The 15651-nt window shown below is 29.9% G+C and overlaps 1 protein-coding gene across 1 annotated transcript in view; it reads right to left on the bottom strand.

The window, feature by feature from the left end:
• The window catches only part of LOC136092248 (dnaJ homolog subfamily A member 2-like), a 41433-nt gene that overhangs the window by 18538 nt on the left and 7244 nt on the right, over window positions 1-15651 (bottom strand). The window contains exons 2-5 of the mRNA XM_065820029.1: window positions 5776-5838; window positions 1125-1230; window positions 982-1041; window positions 809-899 (exon numbers count right to left, since the gene is read on the bottom strand). Of these exons, the coding sequence (XP_065676101.1) occupies window positions 809-899; window positions 982-1041; window positions 1125-1230; window positions 5776-5838 (320 nt within the window). The remainder of the gene's footprint in view (window positions 1-808; window positions 900-981; window positions 1042-1124; window positions 1231-5775; window positions 5839-15651) is intronic.

Genomic DNA, 15651 nt, shown 5'->3' with positions numbered 1-15651 from the left:
AAATTTAATTTTTTTTTAAATATTTTTTACCCTTTTTATTTTCATGTAAAAAAATCTAATATAATTAAATAATATAAGTAAAAATTTATACAACTTTCAATAATACTTTAATTAAAATCATTAGCTACTTTATTTAAAAGCATTTTGCTAATATAAAAATGTTAGTAAAGGATAAACGTTTTGAAGTTATTTATTTTCGACGTAATTAAAAACCAATTTTTCAACGTATTTGTTAAAAACTGTGGTTAAATCATCAAAATACAATATTATTTGCGTGGTAATATAAAGATTTGAAATCTCACGCCTTCCTGGCCAAGCCTGTATATAAGTGTATGTATATGTGTATATATATATATATATATATATATATATATATATATATATATATATATATATATATATATATATATATATATATATATATATATATACACACATATATATATACACACACACACACATAAATATATGTATATAGCCCTCGGAACTAGGGTCGGTATTGCCAAATGCTGACCTAACTGCCAAACTCAAATTGTTTGAATTAGACAAAAAATAGCCGAACTAGAGTTTGGCAAAAAATAGCTTACCATAAAACATAGAAATGCCTTGTTTTTATGTTTTATGGTTTAAACCAACCTCTAACAGTTTGAAGTCAGCAATATACTGCCGACTTCATTTTTTCTGATTCCTAGGATATATAAATAAAACCAAGCAGAAAATATTTCGGAAATAGGTGTTTAACAAATTTTTGGGAAAACACATAATACAAAATAAGGAAATATAAATGTTCAATTTGCCATAAAATTACTTTAATGGATGAACTGTATCTTCTCCTTTTCGCTTTTGACTTCGCCTTGAACCACCTCCCATACCAAATGAACCAAATCCACCCATTCCCCCTAAATAAATATATAATTTTAATTTTCTTTTAAACATGTTTAATTAATTTTTTTAAAATAATTTTAATTTTTAAAACTTTACCAAAAAATCCACCATGTCCCCCACCATGTCCAAATATATGGCTGAGAATATCTTCCATACCTTAATGAAACTTTTTTACTTAAAGATATTAATTTCGAAAATATTTAATAAAAAAGCTCAAACTTTATATAATAAAAAATTACCCCCTCCAAATCCTCCTTCAGAAAGACCTTTTTCACCATATCTATCATACATTTCTCGCTTTTCTGGATCACTTAAAACTTCGTATGCAACTGATATTTCTTTAAACTATTATTTCAAACATAATTGAAAAATACAAGTAAAAAATCATAAAAAAAGCAAAAAGTTTTATTTGTCTATATTAATGTCTATATTAACAGCCCTTTTTTAATAAGTTTTTGTTCAAGTCCTCTGTTGCAAGATGCATTTAGAAACATACAAAACAATTTTTCTACACCCTTGTGTAAGTACTATCTTTCGCAGGAAAGGTTGCATGCCCAGCTTGCCCACAAATTATATTGTTACATGCAAATAGACATGGTCGAATTGTCAAAACAAAATGTTATATGCTTTGTCAGGCAAGCTCTGTGATTTCACACCTTGCCAGCGAAAGATTGAAGTAGGTTTACACAAGCAAAAAATATTAAAGTAAAATTAAAAACTACAATATTTTAAAAATTTCAAGGTATCTTAAAATAAGGTAACTTAAAATAAAAAGATGAAAACTTAAAATAAAATTAACCTAAAATTTTAACAAAAAAAAAAAAAGAAATTTTATTTTTAGCAAAAAAAAGTAAAAAGTGAAAAATTTGCTTTCTTTGTTTTTACCGCAAAGTATTGAAACGCTTAATATATAAAACTTGCAAACGGGTGTGAAAAGGTTGTCTAAATAAAAAACTTTTTGCGAAGGTTGTCTAAATAAAAAACTTTTTTGCGAACAGCATGGGAAAGCTTGAATTGTGTGTTCAGATTAAGGTAAAAAAAAGGGCATTACTATACTGTCTTTTCCAGAACATTGTAGTTACAAACTGCAGCCATTGTATCTGTTAGTGTATGGGTCACTGAAACAATTAAATGTAGGCCATGATAATTAAGTTGTATCTAATCCAAGACCATATTTAAATTTATGACAGTATTTGACATAGCAGCAGTTGCAAGTAAGTCTTATGCGCAAGTTTATATTCTATCTAACATTTTTAAAGAATTTGCTGTGGCAGAAATCAAACTTTAATTCTAACATATTTTCTGAAGAGTTATTAGCTTCGTGTTACAGACAGCCCAGAACCTATTGATGCTAACCCATTTTTTGGTGATGTCGATCCAGTTTCTGCTACTGTTCAAGCCTCAGCTTTTAATTAGTCTTTGACATTAAGTCTGCCATCAGGCTCAACTTGCAGTTTATTGCCTATGAAAATATCTGACTTTGAAAATATCTGACTTTGGGAGTCAACTATCCAGTGTTTCTACTAACATCTTTAAAATCAAGCAAGTCTAGAAAAAATAGGCCATTTCCAAAAGTTGGATCAAAAAAGTACATTAAAAGACATAAGCATCAGTGCACCTAAATACTCACAGACACTTCTGTTCGAAATAAACTAAATGCTTGCTTAGTTTATTCATAGGAAATAAGAAAAAAATCTGTCAAAAAAGGAAAAACATTTATCCCAAAATAGGACCTTTATGACAAGAAAAAGAAAATTTCATGTTAAAAGTGATAATAAAAAAAAAGAAAAATATTTTAAACAGTAACAATGACAATAAACTAGAATCACAACATTTTAATGAATTGTCTTGTAGTTCTATTTCAGGATAATATAAAGAATTAATTTCATACTTTAACAACTGAGGAAAATCAAGTCTCAGTAAAAAATAACACTTTTTAAAATTGATTTTGCTTTTTTTTCTTCTAATAAGAATGATAAATTTGTAGTAAAATTAATAAGAAAATTTATTGGTTTTTATTATAGATATTGTTTTGATGACTTAAAAGGTTTTAAGATTTTCTTCATTTTTAGAAATAAGAAAAAGTCACACGGAGCCATATCTGGTGAATATGGAGGTTGGGGCATGATTACGGTGTTGTTTTTAAACAAGAAACGACGAGTGAGCAGGTGCATTATCATGGTGCAAAAGCCATGAATTGTTTTGCCATAAATCGGGACGTTTTTTTTGGATTGCTTCACGTAAATGTTGCATAACTTCAAGGTAATGCTCCTTACTAACCGTATGACCTTGTGGTAAGAACTCATGATAAACTACGCCATTATAATCGAAGAAAACAGTAAGCAAAACCTTGACATTTGATCCAACTTGACGTTCTTTTTTCGCTCTTGGTGATTCAGGGTGCTTCCATTGCGACGATTGGGCTTTGGTTTCGACATCATAACCATACACCCATGTATCATCACCAGTTATGACCCTTTCAAGCAAACTTGGATTGTTGGTGACATCATTTAGCAGCTCCTGAGCAATGTTCATGCGATTGCTTTTTGGTCAAAATTCAGCAGTTCTAGAATGAACTTTGCTGCCACTCGTTTCATGCCCAAAACATTTGAAAAAATGTTATGAAATGAGCCAATTGATATGCCAACTTCATCAGCAACTTCTCTTATTGTGATTCGGAGATCATTCATAACAATTTTTTCCACTTTTTTCATATTTTTATTGATCATTGATGTGCTGGGTCGACCGGAGCATTCGTCATCTTCAACGTCTTTGCGGCCATCTTGGAAACACTTATACGACTTGTAAACACTTGTTTTTTTCATAGCAGACTCACCATATGTTTTTTGTAACACTTCACACACTTTGTTACACTTTGTAGTGTATTTCCATGTAGTGTTTTTATCAACAGTTGTCAATTAAAAAGTCATTTCAGCTATTTATAAATTTACAAAGGAATTGTGGAAACTGTCAAAAAGTTTTTTCATAAAAATTTAATACTATTTAGCATATTTTTTTATATTTACAATATAAAAATGGTAATAAATATAAAAAAGAAAATATATGATTTAAAAAAAGATTATCAGGGGTCAAAATAAGTGTCGAACATCACTGCCTCTCAAACAATTTTTGAGACTTGTTAGATGAGGGGAATAAACCATTGTTTATTTTTTCAGTAAAAATAAACGATCGTTAGATGCCCCGGCATAGGGGCAACTAACGATTGGGGCATCAATGTCCGACACTTATTTCGACCCCTGATAAGGGGTCGAAATAAGTGGCATCAATGTCCGACACTTATTTCGACCCCTGATAATTTTTATTAAATCATTCTCTTTAATATGAACACAACTCGCCTCTGCACTTTGGGATCCCTTCAAAGATAGGGTTTAAAAATTTTGAGCTAAAACTTAAAAAACTGCAAAAAAAAGCAAAACAAAAACATAATTTGGTACAATCCCCATACCGAAATTTTTTTTAACAAATACAGGAAAATTTTTTTAATAAGTAAACAAACGTTTCTCTCCCTCTAATAAATTGCACAAAATTTTTAATAGAAATACTATAAAAGCAAGTTATAGCAGTACAAAAAATTTAGAAAAAATTATAGGCCGCAATATTGCATTATTTAATAAAAGTGAATTTCCTCACAAAATAACCCAAAATAAACAGTATATTGACTTGGTGAATGGAAAAAATGTTATGCCAACCACAAACAATCTTTAAACATAAAAAATACTTGTAATACATACTATGCTGTCAAAATTTATTTTGCAATTTAAAAGAAAAAAAATTTTAATTTTGCTTTTTTTTATTTACTCTAATTCACTCCCAACAAGACTGCATAGATATCATATTGCTGCTCCTTGGAGCAGCAATACGATAGTATTTGTAGAAAAGAGAAAGAGATGCAACTTTATGACAACAAAAGTGACTCAAGCTTGGCAGAGTGGATCTAACTACATTTAGAACATGTTTTTAGACTATGTATAGAAGAGAAAGAGCATCATTAGAAGAACCAGCCTAAATATGACAACAGTATTCCATACAGGGACAATTAAGAAATTTGAAGAGGAAGAATGGAATCAGAAATAAGTATGTTTGCAAGAAAATTTTGAAATAATTACCTATTTAGATAAAAAAAAAAATATTAAATAAAAACTTAGAATTAATTTTTTTAATAGAGTTATGAAAACCTTTTTAAAAAAGATACTGTAATTTATGCAACTTTCTGTTTTTAGAAAAAGTTATAACAATTTATAAATGAAGTATAATATGAAGTATAAATATGAAGTATAAATAAATTTATAAAGTGTGAAAATTTTTATCTATAAATTAAATTTTTATTAAATTCAGATTATTTTCCTGATGATCCTGCTGAAGGAGAGACTGACAGTAGAAGCTTAAGTTAGATAAATATATTTTTTTTACTAACTTATTACTATTGTGTTCTTAAGGAATATTTAGCGATCTTTTTGTAAAATACACTTACTTATTTAAGAATTCAACCTAATTTTGCTAGGCATTCCCAGAAATCTTTTGCAGGTATCTGAATCTCCTGTTTTACTTGGTTTCCCTAATCTGGCAGACACCCTGTCTGTTCATACTGAAAGTAAAACATTTTATTTAAAATGCTATTATATTTGTAAGAAGCTTTGTAAAACAATAAAACAAAGTTGCATGCTATTTTGATATTTACACAGCTGCTTTTTTTGTTGATGTTACTAATGTCACAAATTTGGCTTGGGATCAAAATATAAAAAAAGTAGATTTTTTTGTTAAACTTTAAACTTATTTTTGTCTTTTTAGATAATAAAATATCTAATAAAGAAAAAAAAAAAAAAAATTAATATCAAAAACTAATAATTTAAAAAATTAAAAAAGATTTACTTTTTCTTCAAATTCTGCACCTGCTTTATCAGGGTGAAACTGTCTGGCCAGCTTTTTGTATTGCTGCAAAATAATAACAATGATATAAACAATATCAATAAACTTTAAAAACATCAATTAAAATACAAAACAACCATGCATGCATCAGGCTTTGTTAGGAAGCGATATGCCATTTTAATTTTGCGTACAAAATCGTGATTTCACCTATGCGTTAAGATATTTACGTTACAGTAATGCAATTTACATTACGCCAAACGCTAACTTCAATTAAAAAATTATACAAACAGTCTTTTAAAATAGTTTATGCAGATAACATTAAGCAGTAATTAATTGTTGTAAACAACATTAGTGAAATATTTTTTTTACTAGACAAAAAACATATAGTTATTTTCCTTTTTTTTTTTTTTTGTTAGTTTTATTTTCAATCCATTTTATTAAATTTAAATTAAATTTATTATTAAATATTAGTAAATATAAATTTTTTTTATTAAATTTAATTCTAATTCTTCAAAAATTTTTAAAATGCTCCATTTTTTTACTGCTAAAATTTGCAAACTTTGTTAAAGAAAAGAAAATTTTTTTAAATTAATTAAATTCAATTACCTTTAAAATGTTTGTATTACATTTAACTATTTTGTTTATTTATTTATAAATTCATATCAATAATCTTTTTTCATTCCGTTACAAAAGTGCTTAATGCACTTATAACTGTATATGCATTGCCAGATAAACCATAAATGATCCTGTAGGCAAAATTATTAGATTTATTAAAAATATTTTAGAAAATTTTCTAGTAAATTTTATATAACAAATTTATGAAAAGATTTTTTTTGAATTAATCATAGAATGAACATTGATTAGAAATGATTAACTAGTTTATAAGTAGTATGCGAGAATTTTGTTAAAGACAAAATGTTAAAAAAAAAAGTTCATAGTTTTTATTTATTTTTTGATTGTTAAAGTGATTCCCAAGTGCCAAGACAAAAAAGTGTTCATATCATAAAAAAAACCTTGAAAAATAAGTTTAATGTTAATTAAACTTTCCAGAACAAATTGTTTACCAAGATATTAGGGAAAAACTTTAAAAATTTTATTTTCATTTTTTTTCTCTTGAAGGTAAGTTCTGGCTTTTATTAAATACTGGTCTGATTAATGTGCTTTTGTAGTTAAATAAATGACATCAATACAAATAGTTATTTCAAATAACTTAAACTTGAGTTTCAAATATTGTGTTTGGGTTTTCCCTTTGAAGTTAATTTTTATGTAAAAGAATGTCTTTATATATTTTATACAACAAACCAAACTTTTATAGCCAAATAAAAATGACACGATCAATAAGTTAATGCTTTAAAAACCCAACTTATATTTATTTTATTTTTAAAACAAAACTAATATTAGTGCTTTAAATTTAAGGCATTTAAATTTCAAAATTATACTGATATTTGTAAAAACAAGTTCTGCTTATAATATCTTAAAACCAAAAATATTATTATATTTTTTGAATTTAGTAAAAAATAGTGAAAATACATCAGATTTTACTAATGAAATTACTCGCGAACGGAATAGTTGGCAATCTTTTGCATTGGCCAACTAATTTTCTGCACATGAGATCACAGGTGGTCACAATCACAGTACTTATGTACGACCTATGCTTAAATATTGCTCTCCAGTATGATCACCTTACACTATATGCTTGATTAATCAAATTGAAAAAGTGCAGCATTTTTTTACTAAAAGAATTGCTGGTCTGCAGTCAGTTTGCTATAATAACTGTCTAGCCATACTAAAGCCCAGTATATTAGAATATCATCGAATGTTTAAGGATTTAGTTTTATGCTTCAAAAATCTTAATGGTAAACTGGACACTGACCTATCAAATATTCTTATTCTCAATTCTAACTTTCTAATTCTCAATTTTAACTTATTCTCAATTCTACTATGTATGGATTGGTTTACCGGAGAATGTGTTGTCTGCATTGTCTGTTTCTGTGTCTAAGAACCGTCTCGTTATACTGCTTTGTTCTACTTGATACAATTTTGTTCAAACTTATTCAATCACCTGATACAATTAGACATTTCAGTAGAAAATCTTTTAATGTATACTCCAGTATTAGTGTCCTTCTGGTCCTTCTATTGTTTTCAAATAAATAAATAAAATGATTTTAGGTAGCGCAAACATTTTTTTATAAAAACGGAAAACCCAATCTAATTGTGTTATTGTGTAAATTGTTAAAAAAACTCTGCAGATTCACGGAGTTAATATTAACTTCTCAACCAGAAGTATAATGGCAAAACAAATGTTTATGCTAATATCACAATAAAGATATTGTTTTGGTAATTTTAATAAAGAGGTCATCCATAAATGGTCAGTAAATATAGGGGGGAAAGGGAGTGCTGGAAAGTTTGACACTAATTGACAATGGGGAGGGGGTGTTGAGGCCAAAATGATGTCAATTTAAATTATTTTTTTAGTTTTAATGAGCAGATTTTAACGGTATTTACATCTATTAAATGGTATAGAAAAAATGTTTTGTTTGTGAGGAAATTAATATTAAATGCAGGGAATTTGATATTATATTTTATTAAATTATTTATAATATAATACTATAAATAATTATAATAAGTTTCCAAGAGACATTAAATAAATAACAACTACTAATGTAAAATAAAAATTACTATCGTTTTATTAATATATTACCATTTGACTGCTAATCAAATCATGTTAGAAATATTAACTCTTTGTATATAAAATTCACAATCGTTATTCGCTCCCTAGCGGATTATAAAATGTTATTTCAAATACGAAACTCTAATTGCTCTCTAGTTGATTGTAAAACGTGATGCAATGCAAACACATAAAGTCTAATTAAAATATGAAACGCTAATTTCTCCCTAGTAGGTTGAAGAAACTCTTTTAAAAAGCTTGCGTTAACGATGAGCAAAATCATTATTCTGATTGCGATGTAAGCAATACTAATAAATCAATATTAAAATATGGATAAATCGCATTACTTAACTTATTGATGGTCTCGTATGAAAATGCTCATCCCAAAAAAAAAAGGGCTAATATCCAGAAAGAAGTCCATAGTATATGGAATTCATTAAAAGAAGAGAAACTGGTGCATAAGGATCTTGAATCAAGAGTAATTTATTAAATGAAAAGGTAATGAAGTTCAAGAGCAGGCAATTATCATTTTGGGTCAATACTCCAAAACAGTCTGCCCCCACGTATACTCCACTTGAATTTGACAAGAATTCCTCACAGTTTGTTGAGCCCACCAATGAGTGATCTGTTATTGATGATCAACAAAGTGCATTAACTTTGAGTTTGTTGACCAGCTATGTTTGTTAATATTGTATTTGTTAGAATTTTACTCTTAATTAGTACTTGCACTATTGTAAATATCCTTGAAATGTTAACAACTAATTTCAAGATTTGATTTGAACATAATTTACGAAATAAATCCAGTTTTCTGTAAAAAAGTTAATTATATCCAAATATATTTCTTTATTATTTAGAGCATTAAAACTCTCGACGAATTGACATCCGAGATGAACAAAATTGGATTTGCAATCAGCAAGAGCGCCCTCTATACTCGTCTACTTCCGAGAAGTTATGGAACATTAGAAGGCAAAAGGCACGTCAAAACAGTCCCTGTTAGATTGATCAGTCCTCAAAATGAATCTCATTTAAAACATGTTGACGAACTCTTTTGCAGTTCAACTATAAAGTATGTGGAAGAAGTTTGTTCTATTTTAGGGCCAGATGAAGTGTGTTTCATTAGCCAAGACAACAAGGCTAGAGAGCCAATTGGAATGACAGCAGCCAAAAAAACAGGCGCCGTTGTAGATGCATTTTGAGTACCGGGTAACTCTCCCGGACCATGACTGGGTCGTGGCTCCTAAACACAAGCTTATATCATCTGTAGACGCTGGAATTACGATCAAAAAAGATGGTTTCAGAAAAACAGATGCTGTCACTTATTCTGGACCTACCTACATTGCTGTTTGATCAGGAAAACATGCATCCTTGACCGCCTTCGCTCATGGATTAGACTTTCAGCGGTTCTTGGATATCAAAGAATTCGACTCTATTACCAGAGATCCTCAAACTAATATGGTTAAGCCTATCGTTGTGTTTAGCATTGATGGAGGACCCGACGAAAATCCCAGATACCAGAAAGTAATTGAAATCGAGATTCACCATTTCTTGAAGAATAACCTTGACGCTCTTTTCATCATGACGAACACTCCAGGTCGCAAAGCATTTAACAGAGCTGAGCGATGAATGGCACCTCTAAGTAAAGAATTATCTGGGGTGATTCTTCTGCAAGAACATTACGGAACTCATCTTGATTCTCAAAGTAATTACATTGACAAAAGTTAATTTGTAAAAATATTAATATAATTTTTAACCTATAATAACCAACATATCTTTTAAAATCAGGCAGGACAATAGATGATATATTTAGAAAAACAGAACTTTGGTTTTGCTGAACAGGCTTTGGCTGATATTTGGTCTGATCTACAAATTGATAGTTATCCAACCATTGCAGAGTATATTGATCCAGACAAACCAGAGCTAGAGTCAAGGAGCCTTTAATTACAAGATCAACATTGGATTGCCGATCATCTTTGTACAAGTCAATATTTTACTCAAATTGTGAAATGTGAAAATCGTTCATGTTGTCGGACTATTAGAAGCTCTTACTTTACTCTAATTAGAGCAAGATTTCTTCCGCCACCTGTCCCTATCAACCAAACGAGAGACGGGCTCAAAGCAGTAGACGTCTTAGAAGGAGTAAAAGAATTGGATCCATCATCCGTCTTTATGCTCATCGCATCAAACATTGAAAGTATTCTTCCTCAGACTGCCAAAGAATTTCCAATTTTGCCGTATGATGCGTTTTGTCCATCAATTCAGTCTAGTCCAGCTGATAGAATCTGTAAAAAGTGCAATATCTACTTTTCCTCTCAAGCTATGTTGAAAAAGCACGCTTCTATCCATTCTTCTGCTATAACATCCCTCTAATCAAAAGGGTCCAACCTGTTTGTATCGCTGCCAAGCGTCAGACAGAATTTTTGGCAGTCATCGCCTTGCAGAAGAGTTCGGAAACTGCTGAATGGTTAGATGAAAATGAAGTTGACGCAACGAATTTGATTGTACCTCAAGAATACGATATCCTTTTAGAGCGCTGAGAGCATTCACTACCTATTGTTTCAATCGATGATCACTTCAACAACCCATGGGAAGATTATATTAAAGATATATAATACTACTTGCTTAGTTGATTTTTTAATGAGATATCGACTATTATATAATATAATTTGATGAGATCTACTATTATATAAATGTATAATTTGGTCAGAAAAAAAATCAATGGTTTTAAAGCATTTTTATTATTTTTTAGGGGGGGAGTACACAAAAACTGACATCATACATAATGGGGGGTTGACCAAAAATTGACAAAGGGGGGAGGGGGAGTCAAAAAATTGAGAAAAAACACTGACATCATTTATGGATGACCCCAAACTTAAAACTTTTTTTCTGATGTTTATTTACAAAGTAAACATAACTTGTCTTGGTACTGGGGAATCCCTTTAAGAAATTCAATCATGAACAATCGTCCCCTCATTTTAAAAAACAAAAAAAAACACAAAACGAATGCTTAAAATGCTTGGACAAAATGAAAGGAAGAAAAAAAATAAGTTTAAATAAGTATAAGATTTTAAAAAAATAATTTTTTTTTTTCAAACAACATATTACATTTTATTTATAATTTTTATAATAATATTGTTTAATTTAAAGATATTTTATAAAGATAACGATTTTTATAACTTACAACGATTTTTAATGTGGTTTCAAATTAAATTTAATTATAATGCGGTACTTTAAAATACGCAACTGACTTAATTAAACTTTTAACAACGTAAATACCTTTATTGAGTAAACTTACATTTACTCACATTACCCATTTCCATTAAGCAACAAAATCTCATAACAAGGCCTAATGCATGTTAAACAGTTATAAAATCTATACATGTATATACAGGGTGGATGCTCGAAATCCGGACAATTTTAAATTTGCCGGCATTTTTTTGTTTTTAAATTCTATGTTGCGAAATTCGAACATTAATCAAAACAAACATTGTACTCTCGGTAAAAAAATAAAAATTGCAAATTTAGCACATCATGTCAAAGGAATATGACCGTAGAGTTGCAGTGGTTGAGTCCCTCCGCGCCGGGCACTCTGTCCCAGAGATTATAAAATGGTTTGGCTTCCCAAAAAGCACAGTTTATGATATTGCAAAGAGGTTTAATGATGGTGCAGAGTCTGTAGAACGAAAAAAAAAGACTGCTCACAAACCAATCAGGAATAAGGTCTTCATCAGCAGAGTACAGAAGTCAATTAACAAAAACCCCAGCACCTCCATCAAGAAACTGAGCAAAGATATGAATGTGTCTCATTACACCATGAGAAGAGTGATCTGTGATGACCTTAGGTACAAGTCCTATGTCCTGAAAGTCAGGCAGATGCTGTCTGCTTCAATGAAGGAGACAAGAGTGGCTAAGTGTTCCGTTCTTTTAGCATCAATAAAACATGAAGCTGCCGGTAAACTTTATTTTTTCAGCGATGAGAAAATTTTTACTGTGGATGCCAAAGTGAGCAGAAGAAATGACAGGTGGTTGGCTCAAGACCCAGAAGATGTCCCAGTGATTGGTCAGACAAAATTTCCAGCCTCTGTCCATGTCTTTATGTCTGTTTCCAGCAAAGGCCATGTCATGCCACCACACTTCTTCCTGAAGGGCCAAAATGTCAACAAAGAAGTCTACTTGGACCTTCTGATTAAGGTGGTGAAACCTTGGATGGACAAGTGTTCCAATGGTAGGCCATATGTGTTTCAGCAAGACTCAGCTCCTGCTCATACTACTAATTGGTACAGGGTTGGCTTGAAGAGAATCTCCCTATGTTCTGGTCGAAGCACTTTTGGCCTCCAAACTCACCAGATCTCAATCCATTGGACTATTATGTCTGGGGCACTTTGGAACGTGAGACCAATAAATCAAGTCACAACACTGTTGAATCTCTAAAGCGAGCAATTACTACTGCAGCTGCCAACATGTTGGCCGATGAGGTAGAGCACGCCTGCTCCAGGTTCAGGAAGCGTATTGAGCAAGTCATTGAAGCTAAAGGCAGCTGGATTGAGTGAAATGAAAGCTCTTATATGTGTACATTACTGTTTAGAATATCAGAAATATAGCTTTGAAACTAAAATTTTTATTGTAATTTTAATTTTGTGTCAAAAAAGTCCGGATATCGAGCATCCACCCTGTATGTTTTTATATGCATATATAATTAATATGTACATATTTATATATCAATAAATGCATATGAATATGCATGAAATGCTACTGATAACATTTAGGGTTGAGCTTGGTAAAACTGGTAAAAGATAACTTAAAGCACTTATTAGTAAATTTTAATTGCAAAATTCAATGGTTGCAAGAGAAACTGTCAGGTTTCAAGTTCTATTACATAAATGAAACCTTATCTAATCAAAAGTATTTGTCTTGTAACATAAGAAATTTTTTTTTTTAAATCAACAACGTGCTTAGAGTTATGAATGGGGCAAAAGAGTAAAATTGAATGGGGTTACAAAAAAAGTTATGTGCATCTAAAATAATTTATGGTGTTTTTTTTTATATTACAAATGCTTTATTCAATTTTTATAATACTCTTAAATAATTTTTTTTTGTTACATGTATCTAAAATGCTCTAATGGGCTAAGACCCCCTTTAAATTTACCCTTTTGCCCCATTTATCACTTTTAGCATATTGTTCGGATTTAGATAAAAAAACAAGATTCTGTTACACAAGACAAGTACTCTTAAATAAAAAAAAAAGGTTTCATTTGAGTGACACAACAAAAAACACAAAAAAACCAAGCTCAACCTAATGATATCCTTCAAAACGGCTCTATATGGGTAGCTTTACTACACACATCAGGTCTTGTTATGAAATTTTATTGCACAACGGAAAAGCGTAATGCATGTAAATGTAACTCAACAAAGCTTATATATTTACATTGTTAAAAGTTAAATTGTGTCATTACTGCATTTTAAACTATCACATTATAATTAAATATAATTTTAAACCACATTAAAATTCTTTTAAACAATATAATTATAAAAAATATTATTTTTCCAAAAAACTAAATTTTTTTTTCGATAGTTGTTTAATAAAATATTTTTGATAAAGATTATAAACAATTTACAGATTCTATCAGTTACCAAGCATTATTTCTTAAGTAAATATGTTGAAAAGATATTTTACATTACTTTAAAATTTTATTAAAACTTTTAACCTTAAAATCATATTTAATTTAAAGTTTTTTCAACTAAAAAACTTTAAATTGAAATTGATGAAAATTTTAAACTTAAACTTTTAACTTTAAATTAAATATGTTGAAAAGTTTAATCTTTAAGCATTTGATTTTTTTTAACTCAGTTTGGGAATTTTTATGTATAAAAAAATTTATTTAACAGTATGTTTTATTTACCAAAAAAATAATTTATTTCATAACTAGGGCAAAAATGTTTTACAAAAATTTATAATTAGGACTGTTTTCTAAATAAACACTGCATAAACTATATCAAAAGACAACTTAATGCAATTGATGAGAGCTTTGGCATAAAATAAATGGCTTAACATGTAGGTAAAATCGCCATTTTGTATGTAAAATGCATATAGCATAACGCTTCTTGGCTAGGCCTGATACATTATATATGTTTGTATCGAATCATTGGCAAAGCTAATTGATGTATTAGAGACAGTGTTTATTATTTATTAGAGACAAAATTTTACAAAAACTTTGAGCGAATCCACAATATTTATTTAAATATATCATAAGGTAGTGTATATTAAACCCTTTCATGGGTTAAATTCTTAATGGCCTTATAATAAACATGTTTCTTTGGTGTTAAGTAATTACTGTGTGAAATATAATAAAAATATAATTATTCCTAATGGGTTCACATGGAGCACGAAATATAGCTTACTACGGCATTGTTACGATATAATCACAAATTTGTATGTCTAACTTAGCATAGATGAAGAGCTTTATAATTCATATCTTCTTACTTACTGTAGAATGTTTCAAACTCTATTTGCATTTTCAGGAGTTAGCAACCACTGTAACAATAGCATGGCACAATCTGCTGTGAAGTTTACACCAAAAAAGACTTATCAGAAAGGTTCAGTGTTTGGAATAGGAGCCGGTATTACAGAAGCAGATGTGGAGATAACTGGCTGCAGATTACTGATAAGTTAACAAGTGCTGTGATGCTACATGTTTCATCAACAAGCTGGCCTGTCTATAAAGCAATCGAAACATGACAGTGCAAAAATTGTGTTGAAGCAGGTCATTCTTTTCTTTAAGAAAGCAAATATTCCAATAATAACAGAAAAGAAGGCCTGTGAAAAAATCATTGCAATCTGAAAAGAATGCAAAACTTCATGAACTTCCTCTAGATCGCCATTCATCATTGTCAGGCACTTGCCAAGCTTGAACTAATGTCAGAAGAACTCAGCTTGACATTTCCACTGTAAGTAAAAGATGCTGAAAAAGTCATGAACAATGCCGAAAACGTAAAGTTTTTAGAGTCCATGAAGACAGACCGCACAGCATCATTTGGCCTCCATGACAAGAAATTGGCATTACAGTTACAGCACAAGATGGTACGACTGCAAAAGCAAGAAGAAAGAAGACTAAGGGCAGAAGAAGCAGCTACTGCTACAGTATCTGCTATTTGTACAGTAGAGCTTTCTAATAACAGCAGGGAGGTAAGTAGTGATGAAATTAAATGTGATATCG

Source organism: Hydra vulgaris, chromosome 15 (assembly GCF_038396675.1).
Source record: "Hydra vulgaris chromosome 15, alternate assembly HydraT2T_AEP".
Lineage (NCBI taxonomy): Eukaryota > Metazoa > Cnidaria > Hydrozoa > Anthoathecata > Hydridae > Hydra > Hydra vulgaris.
Note: the sequence above shows the minus strand (reverse complement) of the source record. Positions and strands in the feature narration are given on the sequence as shown.